At 46.9% G+C, this 26443-nt stretch overlaps 1 protein-coding gene across 1 annotated transcript in view; it reads right to left on the reverse strand.

The window, feature by feature from the left end:
* Positions 1 to 5555: 5555 nt before the first annotated feature.
* TMEM163 (transmembrane protein 163) overlaps positions 5556 to 26443 on the reverse strand; it is a 206005-nt gene continuing 185117 nt past the window's right edge. Inside the window, exons 6-8 of the mRNA XM_081052608.1 lie at positions 18229 to 18340; positions 10450 to 10591; positions 5556 to 6584 (exon numbers count right to left, since the gene is read on the reverse strand). Of these exons, the coding sequence (XP_080908734.1) occupies positions 6524 to 6584; positions 10450 to 10591; positions 18229 to 18340 (315 nt within the window). The 3' untranslated portion in view covers positions 5556 to 6523. The remainder of the gene's footprint in view (positions 6585 to 10449; positions 10592 to 18228; positions 18341 to 26443) is intronic.

A 26443-nucleotide genomic window follows, 5' to 3' on the forward strand; every position in this document is an offset into this window, starting at 1 on the left:
CCCGAGTCCCTATACTCTGCCTTTATGTGAGTTCCCCACCCACCGTAAGCACTGTTTCAGTGCTCTGGGTATAAGTGTATGTTTCCTGGGAATCCCCTGGCATCTCCATGCTGGGAAGTGAGCCTTCTCCTGTCTCTCGCAGAATGCCCCAGTTATGAGCTGTCACGCTCCACAGCCCTTGGGGGTGGCTTTGAATGCTTTGGTCTGCCAGCAGCCCTGGCTTCCCAGCACCCTATGCCCCTGGGGCAGCTGGCCCAGCCTCTACCAGGCAGAACAGCAGGCAAGGCTAATGGCTGGGCACGCCTTCGACAAGTGAGGCTAAAGGAAGGATTCTGTTTGATGAGGATCAGAGGGAGTGTGGAGCCTTTAGGTACGGGAAGTTAGATCCTGCCTGTTTCTCCATTCTCCCCTGGTGCATAAATAATACCGAATGCACAACCAGCCTCTTTTTCACTTAGTGGAGCTGAATCCTAGAGAATGGAGGGGGTAAGAAGGGACAGCTGGTGTCTCCCCCACCGCTCAGTGGCCCCTAAGCACATGTGCTAGGGAGAATGCTGATGGAGAGGCCTGGGCCCAACAAGGGCAGAAGTCCAAAGGAAACCTTGGAAACAGGGTGCTGAGTTAGTGTGTATGTATTCTTTGAAACTTTGCAAGGGCAGTTTCCTGCCGTAGGAGGAGAAATAACTGCCATCCGTGCTGTTAGGAACTGCTTTTCCCTATGAACGAGCCTCTTGGCTGCACCCTAAATTGTGGGAATTGGCTGGAGTTCCCAGGCTTGCAATTCCTGGTCCACTGCTGCCCTCTCCTGAATTCTTCCGGGAGCTTCCAATGCTGAGGATGTCAGTGGGGGCATTGACCAGCAGAGGGAGCCTGCGGGCTGAGTCCGATTTCCCACGCTCCGCGAGGTTAACCCGTTTTGCAAAAAGCTGTTTCATAAACAAGCACGGGAGCTCCGAAAGCAAGGAAGCTGGAAAGCTCGGTTCTGTGGAAAGATGCTGCGCCTGCCTCGCGAGGATTGTGTGCTGGCTGCCCCTGAGCTCAGGGCCGCTGCTCCTGAGCAAACCAACCCACACTTCCATCGTCATTGTTGTTGAGGGCATTATGAATAGCGGTGGTGGCACCGGGTGTATACTGGCTCCCAGGTGTCCACAACTTGGCTCAAGTCAGCTCAGTGGCCCCCGAGAGGAAACGGGAGGGGACCTACGTATCCCCTGTCTGGAAAGGAGCATGATTCCTGCCCTGCCCGGGAGTGGAAGGTGAATCTGAGTGTGATTTTTCTTAACAGAATCCTAAACCAATTTGTAATTGATGCTAGTTCCACAGACAGAAATCCTAAGCCAGGATCAGTGTCTTCCTGGGTGGGCTGTGAGTATATCTTGCCAGGTCTGTCACTTTTTTTCCTAAGTGAAATTTGGCTTTTCCCCCCCTACTGTGATCTTAAGTTCTTTAAAAACTTGAGGGAAAACATGTATCTAATTTATTAAAAGAAAGCTTTCCTTTGACATGTAAACACTTTCAGGTGTAAAAACTCCTCAAAGGGGAAACACACTTCTTTTAATGCCAGTAAACACCTCATTTATTTCATGTATATAATTTGATTTGCACATGTACAAATGGAGAGGTTTTTTGCATTTTTGCCTAAATTGGGTTTTGGTCACTGCTTGTAGTTTGCTTTGTTCGTTTGCTGTATGTTTGGAAATATTGAGAGTCTGTTTTGGTTTTGTTTTTTTGATATTTATTGTTTCTCTGATGTGCCTTTTCACTTTTCTTTGGGGTTGATTTTTGGAATCTGGGTGCTGTTGAAGGAAGGAAGCAGACTCCTACAGCTTGCGTCACTGTGGACGCTCAGGCTGGGCACCAGGAACACCCCTCAAGCCCCCGAGGCCACCATGTACCTGCATATACACCCCCATGAAGCTGGGCAAACCCCATGGAAAGGGCTGGCATCCTCTAGACTGGCCCACAACTCCCAGGCTGCTCACTGTCTTGGGGTTTGGGGACTGCTGGTTGGCAGTGGGCCCGCAGGCCTCTACTCTGGGCCACCAAGAACGTGGTGGTGCAGCCAGAGCAGACGACCAGCCCTAGCTGAGGGGTTGCACTGAAGGGGAGCCGTCCCCGCAGGGCTCATTAGTAGCGCTGGCCCCTCAACTCTTGATCTGGTTAACATTACGAAGGGGAAAGAACAGGAACCCTCCTGGGAGTTTGGGAGGAGAGCCCACGGGCCTCTCACTGGTGGCGAAGCATCAATGCGACTGAAACTGTGCTGTTTATAGGTGCGTTTGTGCTTGTTTTCAGACCAGACCAAGGCAGGCCACCCCCTTTTCCTAAGGTGGTTTACCTGGATTGTGTATATAATTAGAACATTACCACCCTCTCCCGTGCCCCTAAAATTCTTGATTAAAAAACAAAAGTCCTATTTTGTTAACGACAGGCTCTGTTGTATGTGTCACTATCCCAAGCCTGGATTGTTTTATTTATTTAAAAATACTTTAGTTTTCTCATTGGTTCCATTCTAATCCCATCCATCCCTGTAGAGCTGCAGAGAACCTTCATACGTTGGACAATTAAGTTCGTGAACTTGCCACTGTGTAAGTGCACGGTGGCAAGTTCGGGAATTTAATTGACGTATTGAGGGACAAAAATAGATTTCACGCTTCTGTAGGAAGGTAGGAATTTCCTAAAGCTGAAGGTGAGTTCCTTTCATTCTTGTTAGCTTCAAAAAAAAGGGGTAGAAATCCGAGTTTTTATAGCAAAAGGTCTAATTAGCTGTATAGTCTCAGATGCAGGAAAAAATAAATTACCCTAGCTTTCTTAGCACTTAAGGTTTTTGTGACGATTCAGTGTTTAGCAGTGTCTGGCATATAGTAAGCCCTAGTAAATGTTAAATATTGTTATTAGCGTTTCAGAAAATTTGAGAAGAGCTGAGCTCACTCCTTAGATGTCGATTCAAAATACCTACATGAAAATATTATTCCAGGTTGATGGAATGTTGTAGGAATTACTGATTTATCTTAGCATGTCCACCTCCCGCGCCTACCCTGCCGGTCGGAACGCTACTGTATCCCTGAATACACTGACTGATTTGAAAACAGGCCTGACGTCAGCCCCAAACGAAACTAGGATGCAAGAACTGTAAGCAGGGGAAGACATGGGTGACCTTTGGCCTCAGGCTGGACCTAACCCCACTGAGGTCTCTTGGACCATACCAGGGTTTTCTTTGTGGAACTTCTTGAGCTAGAAATTAAAATAAGTTCTCCGACAGACTGTACCCCCTATATCAAAGTTAATTATATTCCTCTGAAATGCAATGAGAGGCTTCTGTTTTGTTTTGTTTTGTTTGTTTTATGTAAGGGAAAAGGAATGACCAATTGAACTTATTCCCTAGGAAGTCCCTTTTCTGTCCCCTGCTGGCCAGGGTGGTTTTTTCACAGTCCAATCCTCAAGGATCAGACTCCCAGACTGGTTCGCTCTGACATGTTTGTATTGGTCCCAGTCCCATAGAAGAGCGACCTCTCCCCCGGGCCAGTCGGACCCCTAGACTATCTCACTACGCAGGTGGAAACATTGGGGGCGGGGAGAGTGTCTGCAGAACCATTTTCCAGAGGCTGCTCATGGTTCCGTTTTCCCAAATCATCTAAATATCAGCTTGCTTCCTGTTTTAGTGGAGTTTTAGCCTCTTACTTCCCTGACATATTAAGAGCTATACCTCTTCCCCTGTCTTGGCCCTATTCTGCATAGATTGCAGTTGTGAAATATGGAGGAATTTGCCAGAGTCCCGTGTCTTTAAGTTCCTTTGTTTTCTCTTCAGCTGAATCAGCAGTCTTAAACTTTTGTGGGTATAAGATTGGAATTGACCTTCTTCAAAGCACCATTCCTTCCAGCCCCGAGTTTGTGGAGCCCTAAGGTGATGTTCCCCACCCCCTGCAGCTGGTGAGGCATGGGGAAGGACCGGTGGGTAGGTGGGGGGCACATGGTGAGCAATGCCATGCTGGAGGTCTGACAGCCTGGCTGGGACAGTGGCACGGGAACTTCGCCACCTCTGCCAAAGGGGAGAGGGAACAAACTTGGGGAGCATTTTTGCTTCACTGTCCCGGCCAGGTATTAACAGGACAGTAGTGTAACACTCAATGCCAAAGGAGATGGTGAGGTGTCCTGTCTATTGTAGCTGCTGTCACAACCTTGATGTCTTTAAGCTAACGGCCGTTCGCATCTGTGTCTTCAAAAACCTCCTGGTACAACCATTTCCTGCTCTTCACTCTGAGGTTAAGTCGTGTGGGATTCTGCAAATGAGGTGTCGCTGTCCACATGTACTGTACCGGCATAGAGAGCACTGCTTTGTTTTCCACTGTTGTAGAGAAAACTAGGGAGAACTTTATTTTTCAATAAACTTTTCTTGTGTGACGGGTGGAAGTGATTTTTCTGGGGGCTGGGTGGGTTGCATGGTCTCCTGCAGAACACAGCCCAGCTGCATCCCCCACGCTGGCAAAGACTGCTGAAGACGCTGACAGGAAGGTCTGTTTCAGGCGTGGAGGAGTTTACTGTGGAGTTTTCTTTCCCTTATATCACACCTACCAGTGCTCATTTCAGAGCATTTCCCTGGAAGGGAACTGAATTAGAATGGAGGTTTTCTTGTTTGTTTGTTTGTTTATTTTTGGGATAACCGTACTACATAAGATATTTCAAACTATTTAAGGCTGTGCTATTAAAATACTCCTAACAATGCTGAGGGCCTGTTAGACCTGGAATACATGCCCCTCACCCCTTCACAAAGAGAGCTCTTTTGCCCAGGGCTCAGTGGCCCGTGAGCACTGAGTTCGGCACATGCCCTAGAAACGGAAGGTCAAGTTGGTGCCACAGCAAGGGCTTGCCTCCTGGTGATGCAGGAAGGCGTGGCCAGCCCTGCTCACAGCCTCTGAAGCCAGCCGAGCTCCTGGCTGCTGCACAATGCAGACACCATGCCGGCCCCAGGTATGGCAGATTTGGTGAGACGCGAGTCTCAAAACAGGTGCCAAGAAAAACTTGAGTGCCCAAGGGACGCTACATCCTGGCTTCCCCTGAGTTTCCACCCTGGATAATGAATACAATGAGGAAACCTGCAGAAAAGAAACCTACTGAGTCTTGCATTTCCCAGACCTGTTCAAACAGTCTACCCTTTTTCCGTGTACCATGTTAACATCCCACAGGACACGCCTCAAAATACTGTTGGAGGAAGCCAGGCTGAAAGCATCAGGCTACACCAGGGACCTCGTAGAGCAAACCGTCTTCTCTTAACCAGCCTGACACAGCCAGGTGGGAGATGGGGCACAGAAGGTGGGGGAAGGCTTGGGGAGCAGCTATCCGTCAATTCTGGGAGAGCTCAGCTCCAAGGGCCTCGGGCATGACCAAATGAATGTGTGGCCACTCTCCTCACCTGAGTGGCTACAGAGGCCACAAAGCCCACCATGACAGTCCTTCAGGTGTCCATTTACACGCCATTAGGAACAAGTGACCCTTCCACGTCACCCTTCAGTCACAATGGAAAACCTGCGTGACAACTCTCAAAGATAACCTCTTTGTACCATACAAAACAGGTAAAGGTCTTTATTGGTCAGACACTGTCGCCTGGACAAGCAGCAGTGCTAGAGGTACAGACTGTTGTATGTTGGGGAACATTTTTACAGAATCTATACCTAACGTGACAAACTAAAGACATCTGTTCCTTACAGAGGAGTCACCCATCTCTAACAGACCGTAATGTATCATTACCACTTAACACAGCATATAGATATATGCATATAGGGATTATATAATTATTTATTACAAATAAACTAGTTTCACATCTGTCAAAAATGGATTCTGTCTTTACATGTATGTTCAGGTTCTGAATGTACAAGAAAGGGTTGTGTGCTTTAGTTCGTCCATGCAAAGCTCATACATTTATCACTACATACTTTAAAAATAGAATGGTCTCCTTTTGAACAAATCTGTTGAGAGAGAGGGTTAGTAAAACAGTATGAAATTAATGAAATACACTGATAGAAATTAGGAAGTGAAATATACTGATGGTTCTGGGTATGTAGAGGGGTGAGGGACAAAAGGGTACGTACCATCTCCCCTTAAATTCTGACAGGAGGTAAGAGACTAGACCTACGAGGTGGCTGGGGCCCCTCGGAGTCCCGAGGAGGTGGGTCTGGTCCGTTGTTACCCATTTCAGTCTTGGAGCACCACAGAAGAACTTTCTGCCAAGCAGAGATCTTATCCTACCCACAAGAACCTTTTTACCCCAGAAAATAGAACAGGTCAGTTCCCACTGGTGATGGGGACACTAGGCTCCCCTCCTGTGGGTGGTATCCTAAGGGGTTTGGCGGGAGCAGTGGCATGAGGGGAGTAGTGCAGACCCACCTGCTGGGCAGACCTCATTCCCATGAACACAAACTTTCCAAAACAGAAATTGTATGTTCAGTTAAATATTGGCACCGTCTGGAAACCTTTCGTCGTCCTGATGGTCTTCATGTGGATGCAGAACCGGTGACTCGGGGCGCCTTCACTCAAACATCTCGTAGTGGCGCGTCTGCCTCACCCGTGGCACCATGTCGATGAGAAGCCTGCAGAAAGGAGACAGACAGGTCACCCCAACACACACCCTCCAGAGCCCTGGGACTTGAGCCCATGGGGAAGCACATAGAAGAGGTCTTTTTTTTTAATACACAAAGCATAAAATTCAGCCTTTTAAAGTATACGATTCCGTGCTTTATGGTATACGCGTAGCTCATACAACCATCAGCACCTCCTAATTCCCGAACGTGTTCCTCACCCCAAAAAGAAACCCACTAGCATTCACTCCCCATTCTCCCCTCCCCTCCTCCCCCTACAATTTTTTCCCAATTAAATATTTAATAATCTGTAAAAGTGGACATTTGGAAAACTGCTTTTACAATTCACCTAATTGTTTAAAGTGTAAATTTAATGGGTTTTTTTCCTCTCTTTTTTTGTTCTTTTCATGTATTACATTCCACATATAAGTGAAATCATGGTATTTCTTTTTCTGTCTTATTTCACTTAGCATAATATGCTCTAGGTTCATCTATGTTGTTGCGGATGGCAAGATTTCATTCTTTGTTATGGCTAATAGTCCACTGTACGCATGTACCACCTCTACTTTATCTGTTCATGTACCAAAGGACACTTAGATTGGGTCCATATCTTGGCTATTGTAAATAATGCTACAGTGAACATAGGGGTGCATATATGTTTTCAAATTAGTGTTTTGGATTTCTTTGGATAAATACCCAGGGGTGAAATGCTGGGTCATGTGCTAGTTCTATTTTTAATGTTTTGAGGAACCTACATACTGATTTCCATAGTGGCTGCAATAATTTACAATCCCACCCACCAACTGCACAAAAGAGAATGTTAATAATTGCTGTTTTTTGGTTTATTGATAGCCATTCTGACAGATGTGAGGCGATAGCTCATTGTGGTTTTAATTTGTATTTCCCTCATGCTATATCTATTGGCCATCTGTATGTCCCCTTTGGAGAAATGTCCATTCAGGTCCTCTGCCTATTTTTTAATTGGATTGGGGGGTTTTTTTGGGTGTGAAGTTGTATGAGTTCCTTATGTATTTTAGATGTTAACGCCTTATTGGATGTATCATTTGCAAATATCTTCCCCCCTTCAGTAGAATGTCTTTGCATTTTGTTGATGGTTTCCTTCAATGTACAAAAACTTTCTAGTTTGATGTAGTCCCATTTGTTCATTTTTCCTTTTGTTTCCCTTGCCCAAGGAGACATATCCCAAAAAATATTACTAAGAGCGATGTCAAAGAGTTTACTTACTATGGTTTCTCCTAAGAGCTTTATGGTTTTGGGTCTTCCATTTAAATCTTTAATCCATTTTGAGTTTATTCTTGTATGTGATATAAGAAAGTGGTCTAGTTTCTTTTGCATGTGTCTGTCCAGTTTTCCCAACACCATTTATTGAAGAGACTGTCTTTACTTAAATGTATATTCTTGCCTCCCTTGTCATAGATTAATTGGCCATACAGACATGCATTTATTTCTGGGCTCTGTATTCTGTCCCATTGATCTATGCTTCATATATACCAAGCTATGTTTATCGCAGTCTATTTTAAGTTGATGGTCACTTAAGGTTGAATACAGTCTAAAATTACTACAATTTTCACTCTACCTCTCCACATTTGTTTTTGTTACTTTTTGCTTCTTGTGTGTTTGTGTATATCCCTTAATATATTGTAATTACACATGATCTTCCTGCTTTGGCCTTTTAACCTTTGTACTAGCTTTATATTTGGTTGATCCACTACTTTTATTAAGTGTTTGCCTTTGTTGGTGAGAGTTTTTCTTTTTGCAATATTTTCTTACGCATGTTTTTTTTTTTATCTCTTAAAGAAGTCCCTTTGACATTGTTTGTAATACTGTTTTAGTGGTAATGAACTCCTTTAAGTTTTTTCTTGTCTGAGAAGCTCTTTATCTGTCCTTTGATTCTAAATGATAGCTTTGCTGGGGAGAGTAATCATAGTTGTAGATCCTTGTTTTACATCACTTTGAATATTTTATGCCAATCTCTCTGGCCTGCAAAGTTTCTGTTGAGAAGTCAGCTGACAATCTATGGTGGCTCCTTCGTAGGTAACTAACTGGTTTCTCTTGCTGATTTTCAGATTCTCTTTGTCTTGAACCTTTGACTCATACCAAGACACATTATAATTAAAATGGCAACGGTTAAAGACAAAGAGAGAATCCTAAAAGCAGCAAGAGAAAGGCAACTAGTAACTTATAAAGGACCTCCCATAAGACTGTTAGTTGATTTCTCAACAGCAACTTTGCAGGCCAGAAGGGAGTGGTAGGAAATATTCAACATGATGAAAGGCAAGAATCGACAACCAAGACTAGTCTACCAAGCAAACCTATCATTTAGAATTGAAGGACAGATAAAGAACTTCTCAGACAAGAAAAAGCTAAAGAAGTTCACCACTACCAAACCAGTCTGACTAGAAATGTTATAGGGTCTTCTTTAAAATGGAAAAAGAATTCAAAATTATAAATAATAAATGGCAATTGCTACATATCTATCAACAATTACTTTCAAATGGACTAAATGCTCCACTCAAAAGACATAGGTTGTCTGAATAGATAAGAAAACAAAACTCTTACATATACTGCCTAAAACAAACTCACTTCAGGTTGAAAGGCACAGACGGAAAGTAAAGGGATGGAAAAAGATATTTCATAAAAGGGGAAAGGGAAGCTGGGGTAGCAGTACATACACCAGACAAAATTGACTTTAAAACAAAGGCTATAAGAAGAGAAAATGAAGAACCCAGTAATCCCATGTCAGGTTATTTGAAGAAACCCAAACCCCTACTTCGAGGAGACGTGTTCATCCATATGTTCATTGCAGCATTGTTTACAATGGCCAAGATGTGGAGGCAGCCTGGGTGTTTGTTGGTGGATGAATGGATAAAGAGGAGGCGGTATATCTATACAATGGAATATTGCTCAGCTAGGGAAGGGAATGGGTTCTTGTCATGTGTGGCGGCGTGGATGGACCTGAAGGCTATCGTGCTGATGGAGTGTGTAAGACAGCGAAAGACAGATGGAATATGATTTTGCTTATATGTGGAATCTAAAGAACAAAATAAACAAAACAGAAGCAAACTCATAGATACAACATTTTGATGGTTGCCAGATGGGAGGGGGTTGGAGGTGGGGGTGAAAAAAGGGGAAGGGATTAAGTACAAATTGGTTGTTACACAGTAGTCATGGGGATGTAGAGGGTATATAACATAAGAAAAATGGTCAATAATATTGTAAGGAATTATAAGTCAATAACTTTGTATGGTGTCAGAGGTGTACTAGATATGTTGGGGTGATAGATAGGAGGGGGTTGGGGGGCATGGTGAGAAAGGTGAACATGTTGAGAAATGCAAATTGGTAGTTACAACACAGTCATGGGGATGTAAAGTACAGCATAGGGAATATAGTCAATAATATATAATAACTGTATAGTTCCAGGTGAGTACTACACTAGTCAGGGGACCACTTCTTAAATTATACTGGGGGTGCCAAAAAATGTATACACATGACTTGTATATATTGAGTATTACAATTTTAATAGTTTTTTTTCCTTTCGTAAAATATATATGCATTTTTTGGCACCCTCTATATAAATGTCTAATCACTATGCTGTACATCTGAAATTAATATAAAATATTGAATGTCAAAAAAATAAAGACAACAGACAAGAGGATGCCCTTTGTAACTTAAAGGTTATGCCTCTTGTCACAGTCCTTGCCTCACTTTGACACCAGCCACAGGAATATGTGACCCCTACTGGGAGCTTTTTCAGTCCCCTGACCTTATCCAGGCTCAGGAGAGTCACAGGTATGAGGTATGACCATCAGAGGGGGAACATGGAGCACTCATGGCCACCAGGAAAGCAGGCACTTACTTGACCCCGTACGCAAATATGGTGAGGCCAATCAGCACACCTGTGCTGCCATCCAGGTACCAGACCGCCGCGTTATGCTTGAACACCTCCGCGCTCAGAAGAATGGAGAAGCCCATCACACCTCCCACGAGGGAGTTAAAGCCTGGGGAAACACAGAGAGAGACTGATGGCAGTGCCAAGCGAACTTTCTTAACCACCAAGAAAACTACCCAAATGCCAGCCATGCCTCCACATTCCAGAATGTGTGCTGCAAGGAACATTGCCCAGAAGCGCTCTCGCAGGTGATAGCCAACTCCTCAGACACCCACGTGGCTTGTCAAGTCTCTGCTCAGAGTCACCAGAGACCTCGCTAGACAGAGGCATCACCCCCTGCCCACCGTCCTCCCTGCCAGGCACGTAAGCCTGCTTGACATAGCCTGTCTGTGTTTTTCTTCTGCCTTCCTCACACGCACCAGGATGAAGACCCTGTGCCTGGCACACAGGAGACCTTCAACTACCCGTACTTGGTGATTCAAGCCTGTTGTATGTCTGCTGGGTCCAATACCCAGCTGGGATCTTCTCAATCCTACTGATTATTATCACATTTACTAATGAGAGAACTAAGTTAAGCAGAGCGAGGTTAAATTGACCACGGTTCTACAGCTTGAGAGGGGATAGGCTAGGCTTCCTCCTGAACCCACATCCTTTCCCTCTAGTCCCCTTAAGTCATCTGAAGATTTTCACTCTGCAGGAAGAAAAATGCAAAGTCTAGAATTAGCTACCTGGTTGCAGAAATGGCAATCAAACAGAACTAGAGCTAATAGACGTGGATCAATCTCCTTTCACGCATGTCACACGTCAGTTGGTCCCTACAACTTAGGTATCACACTTCTATTTTACCCATGAGTTTTCAAAGGTCACATGGGAAGGGAACAGCTTCGAGGGGTTCCTGGGATCACGCTGTGGTATGAGCCACAGGCTCCTTGCCTGCCCAGGGAAGCTCGGGGTCCATGCGGCCCTGGTTGTCCCCTAGCAGCTGGTCTGTGCAGGGCCAGGAACCTCTCCAGCATCAGGCCCTGCTTCATTCCTGGGGCAACTCCACCTACCTAAGTACCATGCTTTTGCTAAAAACATCAACTCCAGATTCAGGCAGGAAAACCGAGATCAAACACCTTCAATACATTCAGTGGAGACAGTATACCTAGGGGAGAGGTTCTAAATGCAGACGGAGAGGACGAGTGTGGCGTAGACAGGATTTGAGCAGAGCCTGAGTAGATCCAAGGAGGAGACTGCAACAGGCTGCTCCCCAATAATGGGAAGAAGAGGATCCTGGCCGGAGCCTGCAATGACATCTCTGATGGACTTGCAACCCTCTTTCTTCCCTCAGATCTCTGTCATCTCACCACTCCAGTCCTCAGCCAGGTGTGGACTGGGGCTCAAGCTCCCCTCACCCTTCTGAGGCTGTCTGCAGGGTTTCTGGTGAACCCTTCCAACCCAATTTCACCTGAATAAAGGTGCCAGGGACTAGGAAAGGCAAACCCCTCTCCCTTCCTTCCACACAACGGGCTACATCCTTCCGAGGCCAGCCCAGGGAACTGCTGAGAGAGGCAAGGACTTGCTGGGCGATGGGGACAAGTGAGGACTCTTCCTTCCAAGCAGGGTCTCTACCTGCCCTGCCATGTCTACCTGGGCCATGCCTGCCCACCATCCACAGTGAGCACCTCCACCCATCATCCATTAAGGACCTCCTATGCCGGACACCCAGCCTGATACAGAGCTCTCGCTAGGTGCCCTGGGGGAAAGCAGGAGGCCAGGGACTGTGGTGGTTAGTTTAGCTTCACATAAAATGTATCCCACCAGCTCCAAGTCCCCAGGCCAAGTCTCCACCTCTATCCATGAGGTGAGAGGCAGGCAGACTCCCTTCACATGCTGCCTCCCTGCTGTCCCCTTCTCAGGGTGGCCAGGGCTGCAGCCTGGGCCCCTGAGTAGTTTGCTTCTGTGGCTCCTTGATGCTCAGTCACCTCTGGACAGTGAAGAAATGGGCTCAGCCTCCATTCTCCACACAGGTCAGGGAGCAGCCGCTGCTAAGCCCTGTATATTTTTAAAGCACAATGGCCTACGTGCAGCCTCAGTCACCACAAGGGAAAGCTTTGTGCCAGCTGAGTCCTTCTTCGCCCTTTGCACGCAGAGCACACTGGAATTTCCTCCCTCTCGGTCCTGCCCTTGGTTTTGGCCTCTGCGTATCATACCCTCTACTCTGCCGCCATGGATTCCAAAGCAGAGGGGACAGCAGGTCCACATGGAGAAGGGAGAGGCTGTATTTCCCTCCTCTGCCAACACAGCAGGATCATATTCACCCGCTCCCATGATGACAGGCTCTCATTGACCCTCACCTCGGGCTATCCCTTGAATCTTCCTGTTCTTTTTAACAAATAGAATCAGACCAGTTCTCTTTTTAAAAAAATCTCTTCAACTAAAATCTTTTCTCAGAAGTCCACCAAAAGTATCAACAGAGGCTATCACTTGGTCACAGGCAACCTGGGCTGGTGTTTACCTCTCAGCCATTTCCAAGTTGGGAGGTTTTGTTTTGGGGTTGACTATAGGGAAGGGAGATGGCTGCTGGCCCAGGGCAGACTGGAATCCTCCACTCCCCTCTCTCCAGCTCTGCCATGGGCACAAGTGGAGCCCTCTGAGAAGCCCGTAGAGTTCAGAAAGGATGCAGAGAGAACATGAGGTTCCGCAGATGGCCACTAGATGGCCACTCAGCTCCACCAAGTCCCCAGTTCTGCCCGTCAAGGAAGGCCCAGACTGATTTCTGACAGCAGCGGCCCACCCCATGCCTGCTCCCGAGAGTTCACAGCTGATGGATTCGTGGCCCATTCACCTGGTTCATCTACACCTTGGAGGAGCCTCTTCTCTGCTTATCCTTGGTTATGACAGAGCCTCATCTCAGCTTCACATCTTACAAGCCTGCAAGGAAACGCTAGACCAAGAACACAGGGTCTGGCAGGGAGGGGGTGATTCTATATCTGCCTGGCAACAGCCTTAAAAACTGAAGAGCCTTTCCAGCTGTAGTCACTCCAGATGACAGACCCTGAGCCCCACCAGAGCACCCATCTTTCCAAAACAGCACACAAGGCCTGCCAATTAGTTCCTCACCTCTGGGGTGCTGTCCCTACGCCACCCATGCCCACGAGCTTGTTCTTGCCTCCTCAGTTAAAACCAGAGCTGCAGTCAAGAATGCACACTGTCAGCAGTTTAAGGACACAAAATAACATCCGAGGCTGTCTTGATTCGCAGCATTAATGACTAGATGATGACTAGATAAGCACATTAATTATATGCAGAAAATTCTGATTAAAAGTTTCATTGTGCTTGAAACCCATCATAGACACTTGGTGTTTTAGAATTGTGAGGGAGCAAGACGAAGGTCAGCCCTCTTCCCTCCACTCAGAGAGGGTTCCATCTGTCCCTGGGGCGGCACTGGAGCCCGGCTTCTGGCCCCTAGTTCAGAACTTCCTTCAGGTACCTTTCCACAATTGTCCTCTGCCTGATCTGTAGTGGTAACATGCTGTACAAAATCATTTCACCTTAAAAAATACAAAGCCAGCTTCAGCCTAGTGCTGATAGCAACAATCACACAAGATTTGCTGTGCTGCACGGCAGTGGGGAATTCTGGAGTTTACCCACACTCTGCTGCCCCCTGTTCCCTGAAGATCTGCTTCCTGTAAGCACACAACCCAGTGACAAAGGATCTGGTGGAGTCAGCCTGACCCAGTTCCCATACAGCTCCAGCTTGAAAACCAGCCACCTCACCAGGTGACAGATGGGGCTCACCCTCCCTGCCTGCCCCAGAAGCAATTTGTCGAACTTGCTTCCTTCTTGGAGAGACAGGGCCAGACCCTGAGATGGTCATTCCCAGGGTAGTGGCCACAAGCATGCCCTGCAGAGCCAGAACCTCAGAAAACCTCCCAACATTAATGACAGGCAGGGCTCCCAATCCCCATCCTGCCCCCTACCTCCCAAAGTGAGGGAAGAACCATGAGCAGATCATTACAGATGATTCCATAGCTCTGCTAATCAATGAATGAGTAAAACTGGATCCCAGACAACACAATTAACAGGAGGCTACAATTACGGCTGCATATTTTGCTGACACTACCACCAAGCAAGGGATTGTGGGTAACAGGCTTGGGGTAACAGAAACTGCGACTCTGCTTTTCACAATGGCGCTCTTCGTCTGTGTCTGTCTCTCTTATGAACCCCCATGGCTCATTCCTCCCCAAGCCCTGCCCACTTTATATATACCACCACCATTTCCTCAAATCCCCACACTCTCTACCCCTCTGCCCTCACCACTGCCCAAGCCACCACCACCCCTCAGCTCCTGGAGACCTCTCCCTGCTTCAGAACTTGTTACCCCACTCTGTCCTCCCGCTCACAGCCAGAAGGCTCTCCAGAAAACATTACTCATGTACCCACATCCGTTTCAATACTTAGCAAAACATCCCAAAGCCTAGCCTTGACCTAAAGTCCTGCATGATTTGCCCTTGCCCACTCATCGGGGCCCCTCGCCGGGCCCCTCAGACGCCCCAGGTGTGCCGTCACCATGATTCCCTCTGCCTGAGGAATGCTCACCCCTGCCTTCCCGCCTGTGTGTGGAATAATTTTCCCTCAAACCATCCCCTCCTCTTTGTAACGGCCCCCTCCCTGGTTCAAGAGTATGATGGAAATACTGCTTATTCATGTGGCTAGTTTTGTGTGTGCAAATCATGAAGTCGGGAGTTATTTCATTAGAAAAAACATACTTAGGATTGGGGTCTTTTCTATATACCATATAAAATGGTGGCAAGTCAGAAGAACAGTGAGGCCTAAACAGAAACTTAGTACCTAGAATATACATAACACATTAAGTAAAACCACCAGGCAAGGCAGAGGGCCCACTGTTCTGAGAAGGGGCTCAAGCCCGGTGGTCATGGCCAGGGCGACAGAAAGGGCCTCCCTCCTTCCTGGCGATGTGGGGGGGTGGGGTGTGACTGCTAGACCCACCATCAGGCTTCTGGTGTCTGAACAGATCAAAAAGACCCCAGAGGAGCTTTGCAACCTTAGGACCTAACTCAGGACTCAGAACTGGGAGAGGAGTCCCTGCTGAGTGCTCCCTACTGGGAGCCCAGAAAGCTGTGCTGACCCACGTGGTCTCCCCCACGCCCGCCTTTCCCCGTCACCCATGTTCCAGGCAGAGAGATGTGAGAGGGAGGTATAGGACACACACGGCTGGAGAAGTCAACGTCCAGCCCAGGCTCTGTTTTGTTCCAGCCTAAAGGGCACACGCAGAGCTGTGTCCCTTGGAGCAACATGAAGGAACCTCAAAAGTGGCTGGAAATCCACAGCTGGAACCCCTGGTTCATGCCACATAGCCTTTGGCTCTTAGCATAAGCACCCTGTGCTATTCATCCCTAAGAAAAGGAGGACTCCACAGCCAAAGGAGGCATTTTCTTTTCCAGATTCAAAAACACTAGACCACAAAAATCACAGGGAATGAACACTTGTCCCCAAATTCTGGCTCTGCCCCAGAGAAGAAAGAGTCCCCAGATCAGCCAGGGTCTTGTGGGACAATATGCTAGGGTCAGCTTGATGCAAACTGCCTATAAGTCCATGCTGTCAGAGTGGGTGACAGAAACATAAGCAGACCTTCCCAGGCTATGGCCCCAGGCATGCTTGCATCATTCTCAGGGGACTGAGCCACAAGCTTTTTAGATCTGGCCCTGGTAGAAAGAGCTATCCCTTTATACCAAAAGGGTTATTTAAGTTGCAACCCCACTTTGGGGGATCCGGCAGGACTCTTCACAGCAACACTACATACACCAGAAAGAGGTCATTCTGATTCTGCATTGGGAGCTGGTTCCCAGCTAACAGGGCACCTAGCGCATTACCAGGCACAAAAGACTCCGCAAAACGCTGCTGGTTGGTGTTACCGCAGCACCAGCTCTAACAGCAGCAAACCCAGGACCTGATGTCAGCTGAATCCTAATTTCACTGGGCCTGATCAAGGAAGGCAACCTCAGGGGTTCATTTGGGAGCTCAAGGAGCAGGGTTGGAGCGCCTGGTCCACACAGAGGGGCCTGCACGCTGCCTGAAAAAGCAAAGCCGGAAGTAGAGGTCTCAGTCCCAGTCTCAGATACTTTTACTGCTTTAAACAACTTTTACTATTATATTGAGAAAGTTTTGATTTCCTATGGGCAAACGACCTCCATAGCGTGGGGAGAAAGGCGGCATCATGTAAGGGCAGAAGCAGACGGCAGGCTCTGCTGGAAGTGGCCTCTTGGGGAAGGATTCTGAGAGCTGCTGGACATCTGGGACACTGCAGGGTCCACCTTCCCTGGTGTGGAACTGGGTCCTGGCCCCTTGGCGTGACCACAGAGGCAGCACAAATCCCCAGTGCGCACTGCATGGGCTGGGTGTCAGTGTAAAAGACGACTTCCTGGGCCCCACCTCAACCGCCCTGAACCAGGAATCTGTTTCTAACAAACACAAGTAATTCTGAGACTGCCAGTAGTAGTTCTCAACAGACCAGCTTCTGGAGTCCCCTGGTTTTGCAGTCAGCGTGCCAGATCATGTAAGCCCCCAGCTTCTTCAGGCCTGAGCAGAAGAACCTCCCGCCCACACACATACACACAGGTGATGCTCTCCCCCAGGACAGCTGTGGTTGCAAAGCTGGAAGCATCACTTCGACTTCCAGCCCGCCTGCCCTCCTGTGAAAAAGCCCAGCTCCACACCCAGCAGGGCAACAGCGTGGGACAGGCTGAGGAGTCGGAGCCCACACCGTGTCACCAGGCTTTGTCACTTGGGACAGAAAGGCCCCCTGCATTGTCATCTGTCCCCTCCACAACAGAACAACAGCCACCCATATATGTCTACTTTCACATAGTTCATACTGGAGAGAACCTTGAGAGTTTAGGGGGAAGAAGTGGTTCTTTTCTTTAAAAAAAAAAAATCCAACGATTTCTGCTTTATTTTGTGCAGACACGCACCCACCAACCCACAAGCTTTTACCCTTTGACCTCTCATCCCAGGGTATGGGGACTCATGTCTCTATTCCTGACCCCTGGCAACAGCACATGCTCAAGAACGAAGAAAAATAAAATGGCCAGGTGACAATGTTTGTCAAAATTTCTTGTTTACACGCCAGCACTAGTTCAGACTAAAATGTGCGATTCCTACTTTCACAGATCTTTCACTGTCATCCCAAGGCCACACTGGAAGCTTCTGCTGCCCCTGAGAGACACAGAGGGACACATCTACCTGGTTTGGGTTTTCCGCAGAGAACACATGAATCATTTCCCCAGCGAAGCCCTGGGAACTGCAACTTGAACTTGCAGGTGAACCTCTCACTAGCCAGAGGGGAAAATAAGCATGAAGAAGCCATAAAGGAAACTGTTATAGAATCCAGAAAAAACGCTTATTTTTTTATTTGGAGCAATGGACATCAAATCCAAGACTCTGGGAAGCCCTTTGTGCGTCACTCCCATGCGACACAGCCTTCATGGTTAAGAGGCTGGGGAGCCCCAATCTACCCTGTTAGGAGGTCAGGGTGGAGGTGATTCATGAAGACTTTATTAAATTCCCAGAGCACAAGACAACTGCCCTGACATGGGAACCCTGAGAATCATCTAACAGCCTGGGGAAAGGAAGCTAGTGAGTACAGACTCCCAATTGTTGACCTCTTCTGCAAGACAAACAACTAAAAGTGACCCACACTGCATCTTCCCCCCAGAGGGCAGGCACACTGGCCTTACTCACCGTCTGTTATGAGTGCTCTACTGGTCAGCACCTTCCCCAGCATAAACTTCAACACGGCCAGAATGCTGCAGAGGATCCCACTTAAAATGGAGACACTGAACAGGAAATCATCCTAGGAGAGAAAGTTCCAGATTTCAACAGTTTCCCTGCTAGAGCAGCTTATGTATCAACCACTTGCCTTCAAGATCAGCTTGGTTCCCAGAACAAATAATCGGTCGCATCTGCTGCCACCAGGTGGGGTATGTTGCTGGTTTGCATACCTCAGTTACCTGTGTCACTGGGAACTAGAAAAGATGATCAAAAACAGATAATCAAAGCTTACATGTCCTTAGAAACCCACTTAGTATTTCCCCTTTACACTCTTTTGCCGAAATGATGGGCCATCGTTGATCAATAACAGAGTTGGTCAGAATGCAAAAACAGTGCCTTCTGAGTAGTTTTCCACAGATAATTTAAAAAGCAGCTGACTGAGAATTTTGGAGCATGTACGTACACCACTGGCGTAAGAGCATGACAGCACAGAGCCAGCTGAATTTGCCACAGGGTCAAGTAAGCCTGGAGCTATTTATAACCTATTTTTTCCTTAAATTCACACTAGGCAATTAGAGGCTCAACTAAAGGCTTCAAGGTGGAAAAAAGGCATCTAAAAATAGTCCTCCACTGACGTTATCTCAGCACTGCCTATAACTTGTTACCTTACCTTTGCAAGCAAATGAGTGAGTCCCATGCAAATGTGAACACCACTATCTCAGGACGTCAGGACCTACCAGGGCGCCTGAGCTTGGAGCTCCCATGTGTCACTCCCATGAGACCCAGCCTCCAGGTCCTCCACTACTGAAATGCCACTGCCAGCAGAAATCTGAGAAAGCATCATATATACCCAAAGAAAAAGGATTCCTGAGGCATTTGATTATTCAAATCCACTAACCTAGTGACAGAAAGGTGGGAAGAGGGATGACAGCCCGTCTCCCTGGGTTCAAAGCTGAACAAAGTCATTAGAAAAATCCCCTCACTGGAAATAGTACAGCGTCAAAGCACCTCGCCCACAATCCTGATGAATGGTGGATGGTTTTAACGTATGACCACAAATCTTTCGTGACTCCTTCCTCTGAGAGGCACAGCTTCATTTTCCCCTCCCTTCAGTGTGGGCTGGACCCGTGATTGGTATCTAACAAATAGGATATGGAAAGGGAAACATAGTGACTTCACAGTGGAGAACCCGGTCAGGGACCTCAGCCAAATGATCAAGATTAACACAACATAAATGATACCATGTGCCTCCTGATAGGATGTGACATGACGAGAAAAACACCTCTTGGTGTTCTACCTGAAGATCCCTACCCTCGGCTTAATTGTAAAAAAGCATTAAACAAACCCATACTGAGGGACAGTCTACAAAATATCTGAGCACTACTCTTTTTTTTTTTAATTTATTGGGGTGACATTACTCTTGACACACATCAAGGTCATGAAAAACGAGGAACAACCGAGAAACTGTCTGAGGGAAGACTAAGGAGATATGAAGACTAAATGTACCACGGTGTGCTGGACTCGATCCTGGCCGGGAAAAAGGTCATTAAGCCGAAGAGCTGGGGAATCAGAGGGAGTCTGGAATTTCGTTCACAGTGTTGCCAGTCTCACCGTTGGAGTAAATGTACCCTGGTTATTATCTACGTGAGATGCTAACATTAGGGGAGGCTGCATGAAGAGTCTATGGGAACTCTCTGTAATGCTTTCGTAATTTTTATAAATCTACACTTATTTCAAATGTTAAAGTTTTTAAAAAAAATACTCACCTCACTGAAGTTTCCTCTCCTCAAGTTATCAGTAAGGACAGTGCCAAATCTGGCCTCTGGGAAGATCCCAAGTCCCTGCTGTACATGAGGTTACGGAACAGGGGCCACAGGGGGTGAGGGTCCACGTGGACCCCCAAATCAAAACTCCCTCTATGCAGGGATTCAGTCTAACTATGGGAGACAGCACCCACAGGAAGTAATTCAAGCATGATTAAGAAAACACATATCAACATAGACCCAGGTTCTGATGCGATTCAGAAAGCTTAAGTTGGGAGACCGAGGCAAGCACCGAGGCCCCACATTTGGAGGTTGAATTCTGACTTTGCTCACACCATACCTTTCAGGCTCCATTCAATCACTCTGTTTACAAAGTCCTCATCCCTACATTTCCAGAGACAGAAAATTCTATGGTCATTCCATCTAGATCCCTGGGCACCAGGAGTGAGGTGCTCCCTCCACGCCCAGATGCAGCTCGAGAAGAGCCACCTGACTTCGGCAGTCCTCTCCTGGGTCTGTTAATCCAAGGAGCTTACTGATCAGAGACTTGGCTGACAAAGAGCAGTGATGCGGCAGCGGGCTTTTGTTCAAGCCTAGACTCCATCACTTGCTGAGAAAACAAACCCAAGCTTTCAATGCTCTCTTCCATAAAGGACAACGTGACACCTACAGCCCCTGGCAAGCAGCTGAGGTGCAATCGATACCAAATGTTGTCAAAAGGCCCAACACATTATCCAGGCACTCACTTATCCCCCCAAACAGCCACACGAGGTGCTAATGTAAGCCTGGGACGAAGTACGGTAAGCATTCCTATAAAAGAAATATGGGAACTTACTACTAAGAAAAAGAAGCATGCAGACATGGAAGAGAGACTATGATTGGGACCCACAGTGGCTTATCAAGGGGGAAGGAGTATTTGGGACCCATCGTTCACCTGAGAAGCTTTGTCTTAGAGACACTTTACATGGCCTGAGGTCCGATTCCTGGAGGAACAGGGGCTGGGGTTACCGATATAAGCAATCAGAAGCATTGCATAGCAGTTAAAGGCCCCGAAGCAGAAGCCTCACTTAATAGCTGGGTGACTCTGGGCAAGCACTGAACCTCCCCCCCTCTATTCCTCCACGTCAACATCTGTAAAGTGGAAAAAAGAACAGACCTCCCTCCCCTGCTGGCTGCGTCCTATGTCTACAACAATCAGTAGGAAATGTTTCCCAGAACTCCCTTCCTAGGTGGTTTTGAGTCCCAGCGGACGACCAGGGACGCCTGTGCGAGATTCGGGAGGAAGTAGTGAAGTCGTGGCCCCCAGTCCCTGAAGGCAGGTGCAGGGCTCATGATGCTGTCCACTAGCTCACCTCTGAGCAGAGGGAAGGGCAGCAGCCAGCCCACAGATCCCCCAGCTCCTGCTTCTCTCAGCCCTGAGCCAGGCACATGTGCAGCTTCAGGGCCAAAGGCACCTTCTCGTCAAGGCTGAGCCAGCGAGGTCAGGTGAGGCTCCAGTCCACCTTCACAGAACCAGGCTGTCCTCCCTCTGCTCCACTCAGCGCCCTCGTTTCCTTCCTGCCAGGCAGCCCGGGTTCTGGGGCGGTAGCCTGACAGGGACTCTTCTGCAGCTCCCGCTGCCCTGTCAGGTCCCATTCCTGCACCAAAGCCATACTCGGTTCCACTTAGAGTGGTTCTGCATCTCTGCCTGACATACCACTTCATAAGTACATTGCGATGTGTTTAAATAGTACCTGGCACGGAGTAAATGCTCCATTTAAATGTGGAAAAGCCAATATGCAAAACCCAGGTTGTTCCTGTCCGTGAATTATTTCTGCCACCCACCCTGTGTTCCCAGGCTCAGCTCTGAAGGAACAATTGCCTCTATCCCACTTTTCTGAAGTCTGGGAGAACAGAGATGGTGCCATCTCGAAGCCCCACCCAGGGCCACAAGGCTTGGTTGGCTCATTATTGCTGCAGTAATCTGCCTCAGGAAAATAAGAAAACCATGATGGACCCATGGAGGACCCAGGCTAGCACGGACCTGCCAAAATCCCTCCCCCAAAGTCCGCTTTCAATATCCTAGATGTTCACTGTGAATTCTGCACCCAGAGCCTACCTGGCTCTCCTCTCTCCTGCACCACATCTACGGTTAGCATGAGCAGAATGCCACAGAGATGTCATCATCAGCCTGCTCAAGACAGAGTCCCTGCTATGGACTATTTGTGTCCCCCCAAGATGGATATGCTAAAGCTCTAATCCCCAATGTGATGGTATTGGAGGTGAGCTTCAGGAGGTAATTAGGTTAGGTGAGGTCATGAGGGTGGGGCTCTCATGAGTAAATTAGCCTCCTTATAAGAAGAGAAAGAGATTTCTCTCTCTCTCTCCATCCACACCGACTACGGAAAGGCCAGGTGAGGTCGTAGTGAGAAGTCGGCCATCTGTATCCCAGGGGGAGATCTCTCACCACACAGCAACCCTGCTGGCACCATGATCTTGGAATTCCAATCTCCAGGACTGTGAGAAATAAATTCCTGTTGTTTAAGCCACCCAGTCTCTGGCATTTTGTTATGCCAGCCCAAGCTGACTGAGACAGTCCCTGAGTATAATAAAAGAAGGCGTTTCTGAGAGAAGTCCTCTCAGAGGCAAGGAGCAGGTAGGGCTAATGATGAGAAACTACAACCCGAGTAGGTATGCACCACCACTGACTTCTTCCAAAGTGCAGCCATACCTGTCACATCTCAATCCTCACAGCCAGGTCTAGCCATCATCTGACAGGGGGAGACACAGAGGCTAAATGACACAGTGGCTAAATGACACAGTGGCTAAATGAGCCGGGGTCATTTAGCTGGTGGCAGGGCCTGGATTTGTTTCCATTGGTAAACTGTACCAGGATGCCTTATCAATGGCCTTGTTAACATGTCTCCTATCACTGAACTGTGGACTCTATAAAAACAGAAGGGACAGCCATTTCTTCCTTACGTATTCAGTTTCCACTGTTATCAGCACTGGGTCGCTGTGATTTCTCAGAGCTCAATCTCTACCGAATAGATAGAAGATTAGGGCAAAAAGGTTCAAGAAAACTAGCCCTTGACTCAGAACCCAAGGATAAATGTATATTAAAAGTAAATGCTATACAAATTCTGTCCATGTTGGCAAGCTTCTCCATAACTATGTAATAGTGAAGGCCTTTTAACGCCATCTCAAAGCCATAAAAGATTGACATATTTGATTACATGAAAATGAAAACATACGCAGGGGATAGGTTACATACAAGTACTAACAGAAAAATATTATTGCAAAGGGTTAATTTCCCTAATATATAAAGAGCTCCCAGAAATCTGTAAGAAAAAGACCAAAAATGGGAAATGGGCAAAGGGTATGGGCAAAAGACAATTAGAAAATGAAAATGAATTTTAAAAGTATGAAAGATGTGTAAACTCTCTCACAAAAGAAACAAACACCAAAACTACACTGATATATCATTTTTCACCTAACCGGCCAAAGTATTAAAATCTTTTTAAAATACTACTAAGAAAATGAAGGGAAGCCACAGACTGAGAAAAAATATTTGCAAACATAGGAAAGGACTTGTGCCCAGAACATATTAAGAATTTCTACAACGCAGTAAGAAGAAAACAGATGAGTCAATTTTTTAAAAAAAGCAAAAGATTTGAACAAATAATTCACCAAAAAAGATACACGAGTAACAAATAAGGACATGAAAAGATAGCCAACATCATTCCTCAACAGGGAAATATAAATCAGAACCACCATGAGCTACTACTACATACTACTTACAGTCAGGAAAATTCTAAAGAAATAATACCAACCGTAGTGAGGAGGTGGAGCAACTAGAACTCAGGGACAAACATAAAACAGTCCAGCCACTTTGTTAAACAGACTGGCCATTCCTTGTAAAATTAAATATTGACTTACCACAGGACCCAGCAATTCTATTCATTGGTATTTACTCCAAAGAAACAAAAGCATATGTCCACACAACAAACCTGTCCACCAGTGTTCTTAGCTACCATTTCCACAGTGTCAAAAAAAAAAAAAAACTGGAAACAATCTAAATGTCCAACAACTGGGGAATGGATAAACGGATTGTGGGATGTATCCACACATTGCTAGTTAGCAATGAAAAAGAATGAACTACTGATACATTCAGCAAGAACATGGCGGCACTTCGAAAGCATTGTGCTAAGTGAAAGAAAGACACAAGAGACTAAGCACTTTATATCATTTATATTACATTCTAGAAAAGGAAAACTGTGCTTACAGAAAGCAGATCAGTTGGGGAGGGGAGGTAATTAATGACTGCAAAAGCGCATGATAGAACTTTCGGGAATGACAGGAATATTCTATATCTTCATTGGTATAGAATTAGTAGTACTTCTGTGACTACATACATCTATCAAAACCCATCGAATTATATGGGTAATTTTACTGTATGTACATTACATCTCAATAAAACTAATTTTTTTAAAAAGCAATTTATCTCAGGGATCCTTAAGTGACAATTACAAATATTTACATAGTTCAGCTTATGCACATTATCATAACATACATAATTCTATTAGCATAATGTAAAGTGGAGAATATAGAGACAAAAGCACAATCATAAAGATTAAACCAGAGGGTTAAGAAGTTAGTGGTGAAACATGGACCCCGATGGGCTGATTTCGTGTCTCAGAAATTTCCTACTGATGTCTTTCAATCAGTAGGTTGAAATAAACACTGTCTGGTTGCATAAATACTCCTTTAAATAGACTTATCTCAAGTGTCTCCTCTATTAAGCATTCCCTGACAACTCATGCTCTAAGAACTGACACTTCCTCTCCATGCCCGCCCTGGACCACGTCCTCATGGGTCCTGTGACACATCCTTGCACTTGTTTCCTTCCTTGTCCCCTATGAGCTCACTGACAGAAGAGATCCTTTCTCATCCACCTCAGTAACTATCCCCTGACAATAAAAATGTTTGTGATATAAACCACTGCATTGCACATAGGGATGTCAAAATCATAATCAACACAGTCCTTTATAAGTGGTTTTATGGAAGATGTACAAACATTTATCCATATAGCCATTTGCCATCTTGACCCACAGAGACAGTCAGGAGCATTCAGTTACGAAGCTGCCTCAGTGAAGGCATTCCTGGGGTGGTGGGGTGGGGAGAGGAGAGGGCTCAGGGGATGGTTTCCTAATGATCAAAGGGGACGTGGGAATGTACCCTGGAATGGGAAGAAACACCCTCCCAGAGACGGTGTTCTTTAGCAGCAGCTCAGTTTCCTGGCACTTTGGGGGAAGCAGAACATTGACGAGGGCAAGGATGAAATCCTGTGAAAGCCAGAAGGGTCCTGGGTTGACAGACCCTCCCAGCCACACTCACGCTCCAATACCAGACACAAGGTGGGTCTGAACGCATCCCTCTGCTCCTGCAAGCCAGGGCTGTGGGGCACCAAGGCTGGACTACGACGGCCTCCCACACCCATCACCAGGGCTGCTAAGCCAACTCCTGCCCTTCTCCGCAATAGCCCTTGACCCCAAGCCAGTCTTCAGGACAGCTCAGAAGAAGCGACCTCAGCCTGCCTTCAACACGGCCTCTACCTTCCAGACCACATGTTACAAAGACCAACAGTCAGTCTGTCTGAGCGGAGTGTCTTTCCTAAGAATGGGTTAATGCCTTAACTCTGGAATTTTTGAACTTCATCAGTCCCAACATGTGAAAAGCAGCACCTTAACTCAATGGAACAAATCGCTTAGGCAGAAATTCCAAGAACCTGACAGATCCCTGCAAAAAGTTTTCCACCCCAAACTCTTTGGCCTGTGCCAAGACTATTCCTGGCTTCCCTAAGAGATCACGTCATGGAGACACCACATCCCTGCCCCTGCCCAGGTTCCCCAGCACCGCCACCAGCCCCCTAAAGCTGGCCCATGAGCAGGCAAGGGCGTGCATAGCTTCTGTATAAATGTGAAGTGGTGTTAAAATTATAGAGCATTAGTACTCTAAACGGGCTTAAAGATCATCTAATCCATGCTGCAGATGGGGAAACTGAGGCTCACAAAGAGCAGGTGGCTTCCGCAAAGACAGCAGAAAGAGAGTGCCAGAGCGCAGGGCTTCCAGCCTCCCCCACCTCTCCTTCTGCAGCCTGACACTATCAACCCCTTCTAATTCTCTAAGCCCAGGCTGCAAGGTGGTGAAAGCTAGAGAGCTAATTTTAGGAGCCAAAGGCAATTACGGGAGAGCGAAGAAAACCTGATCCGGAGAGGGTCCTTGTGCTGACGTGTGATATTAGTCGTCACACACTAGCTCAGGAGACCTTGGTCAGCTAGATCTGGGTATCGGTCAGCTTTGTTTCCAAGCGTCTGCAGGGCCCTGCCCTGCCTGCGCCACACACCGTCTGGTGGCCTGGTAGATGAGAGTTCCCAGGACCT

Source organism: Rhinolophus hipposideros (genome assembly GCF_964194185.1).
Source record: "Rhinolophus hipposideros genome assembly, chromosome: 6".
Taxonomy (NCBI): Eukaryota; Metazoa; Chordata; class Mammalia; order Chiroptera; family Rhinolophidae; genus Rhinolophus; species Rhinolophus hipposideros.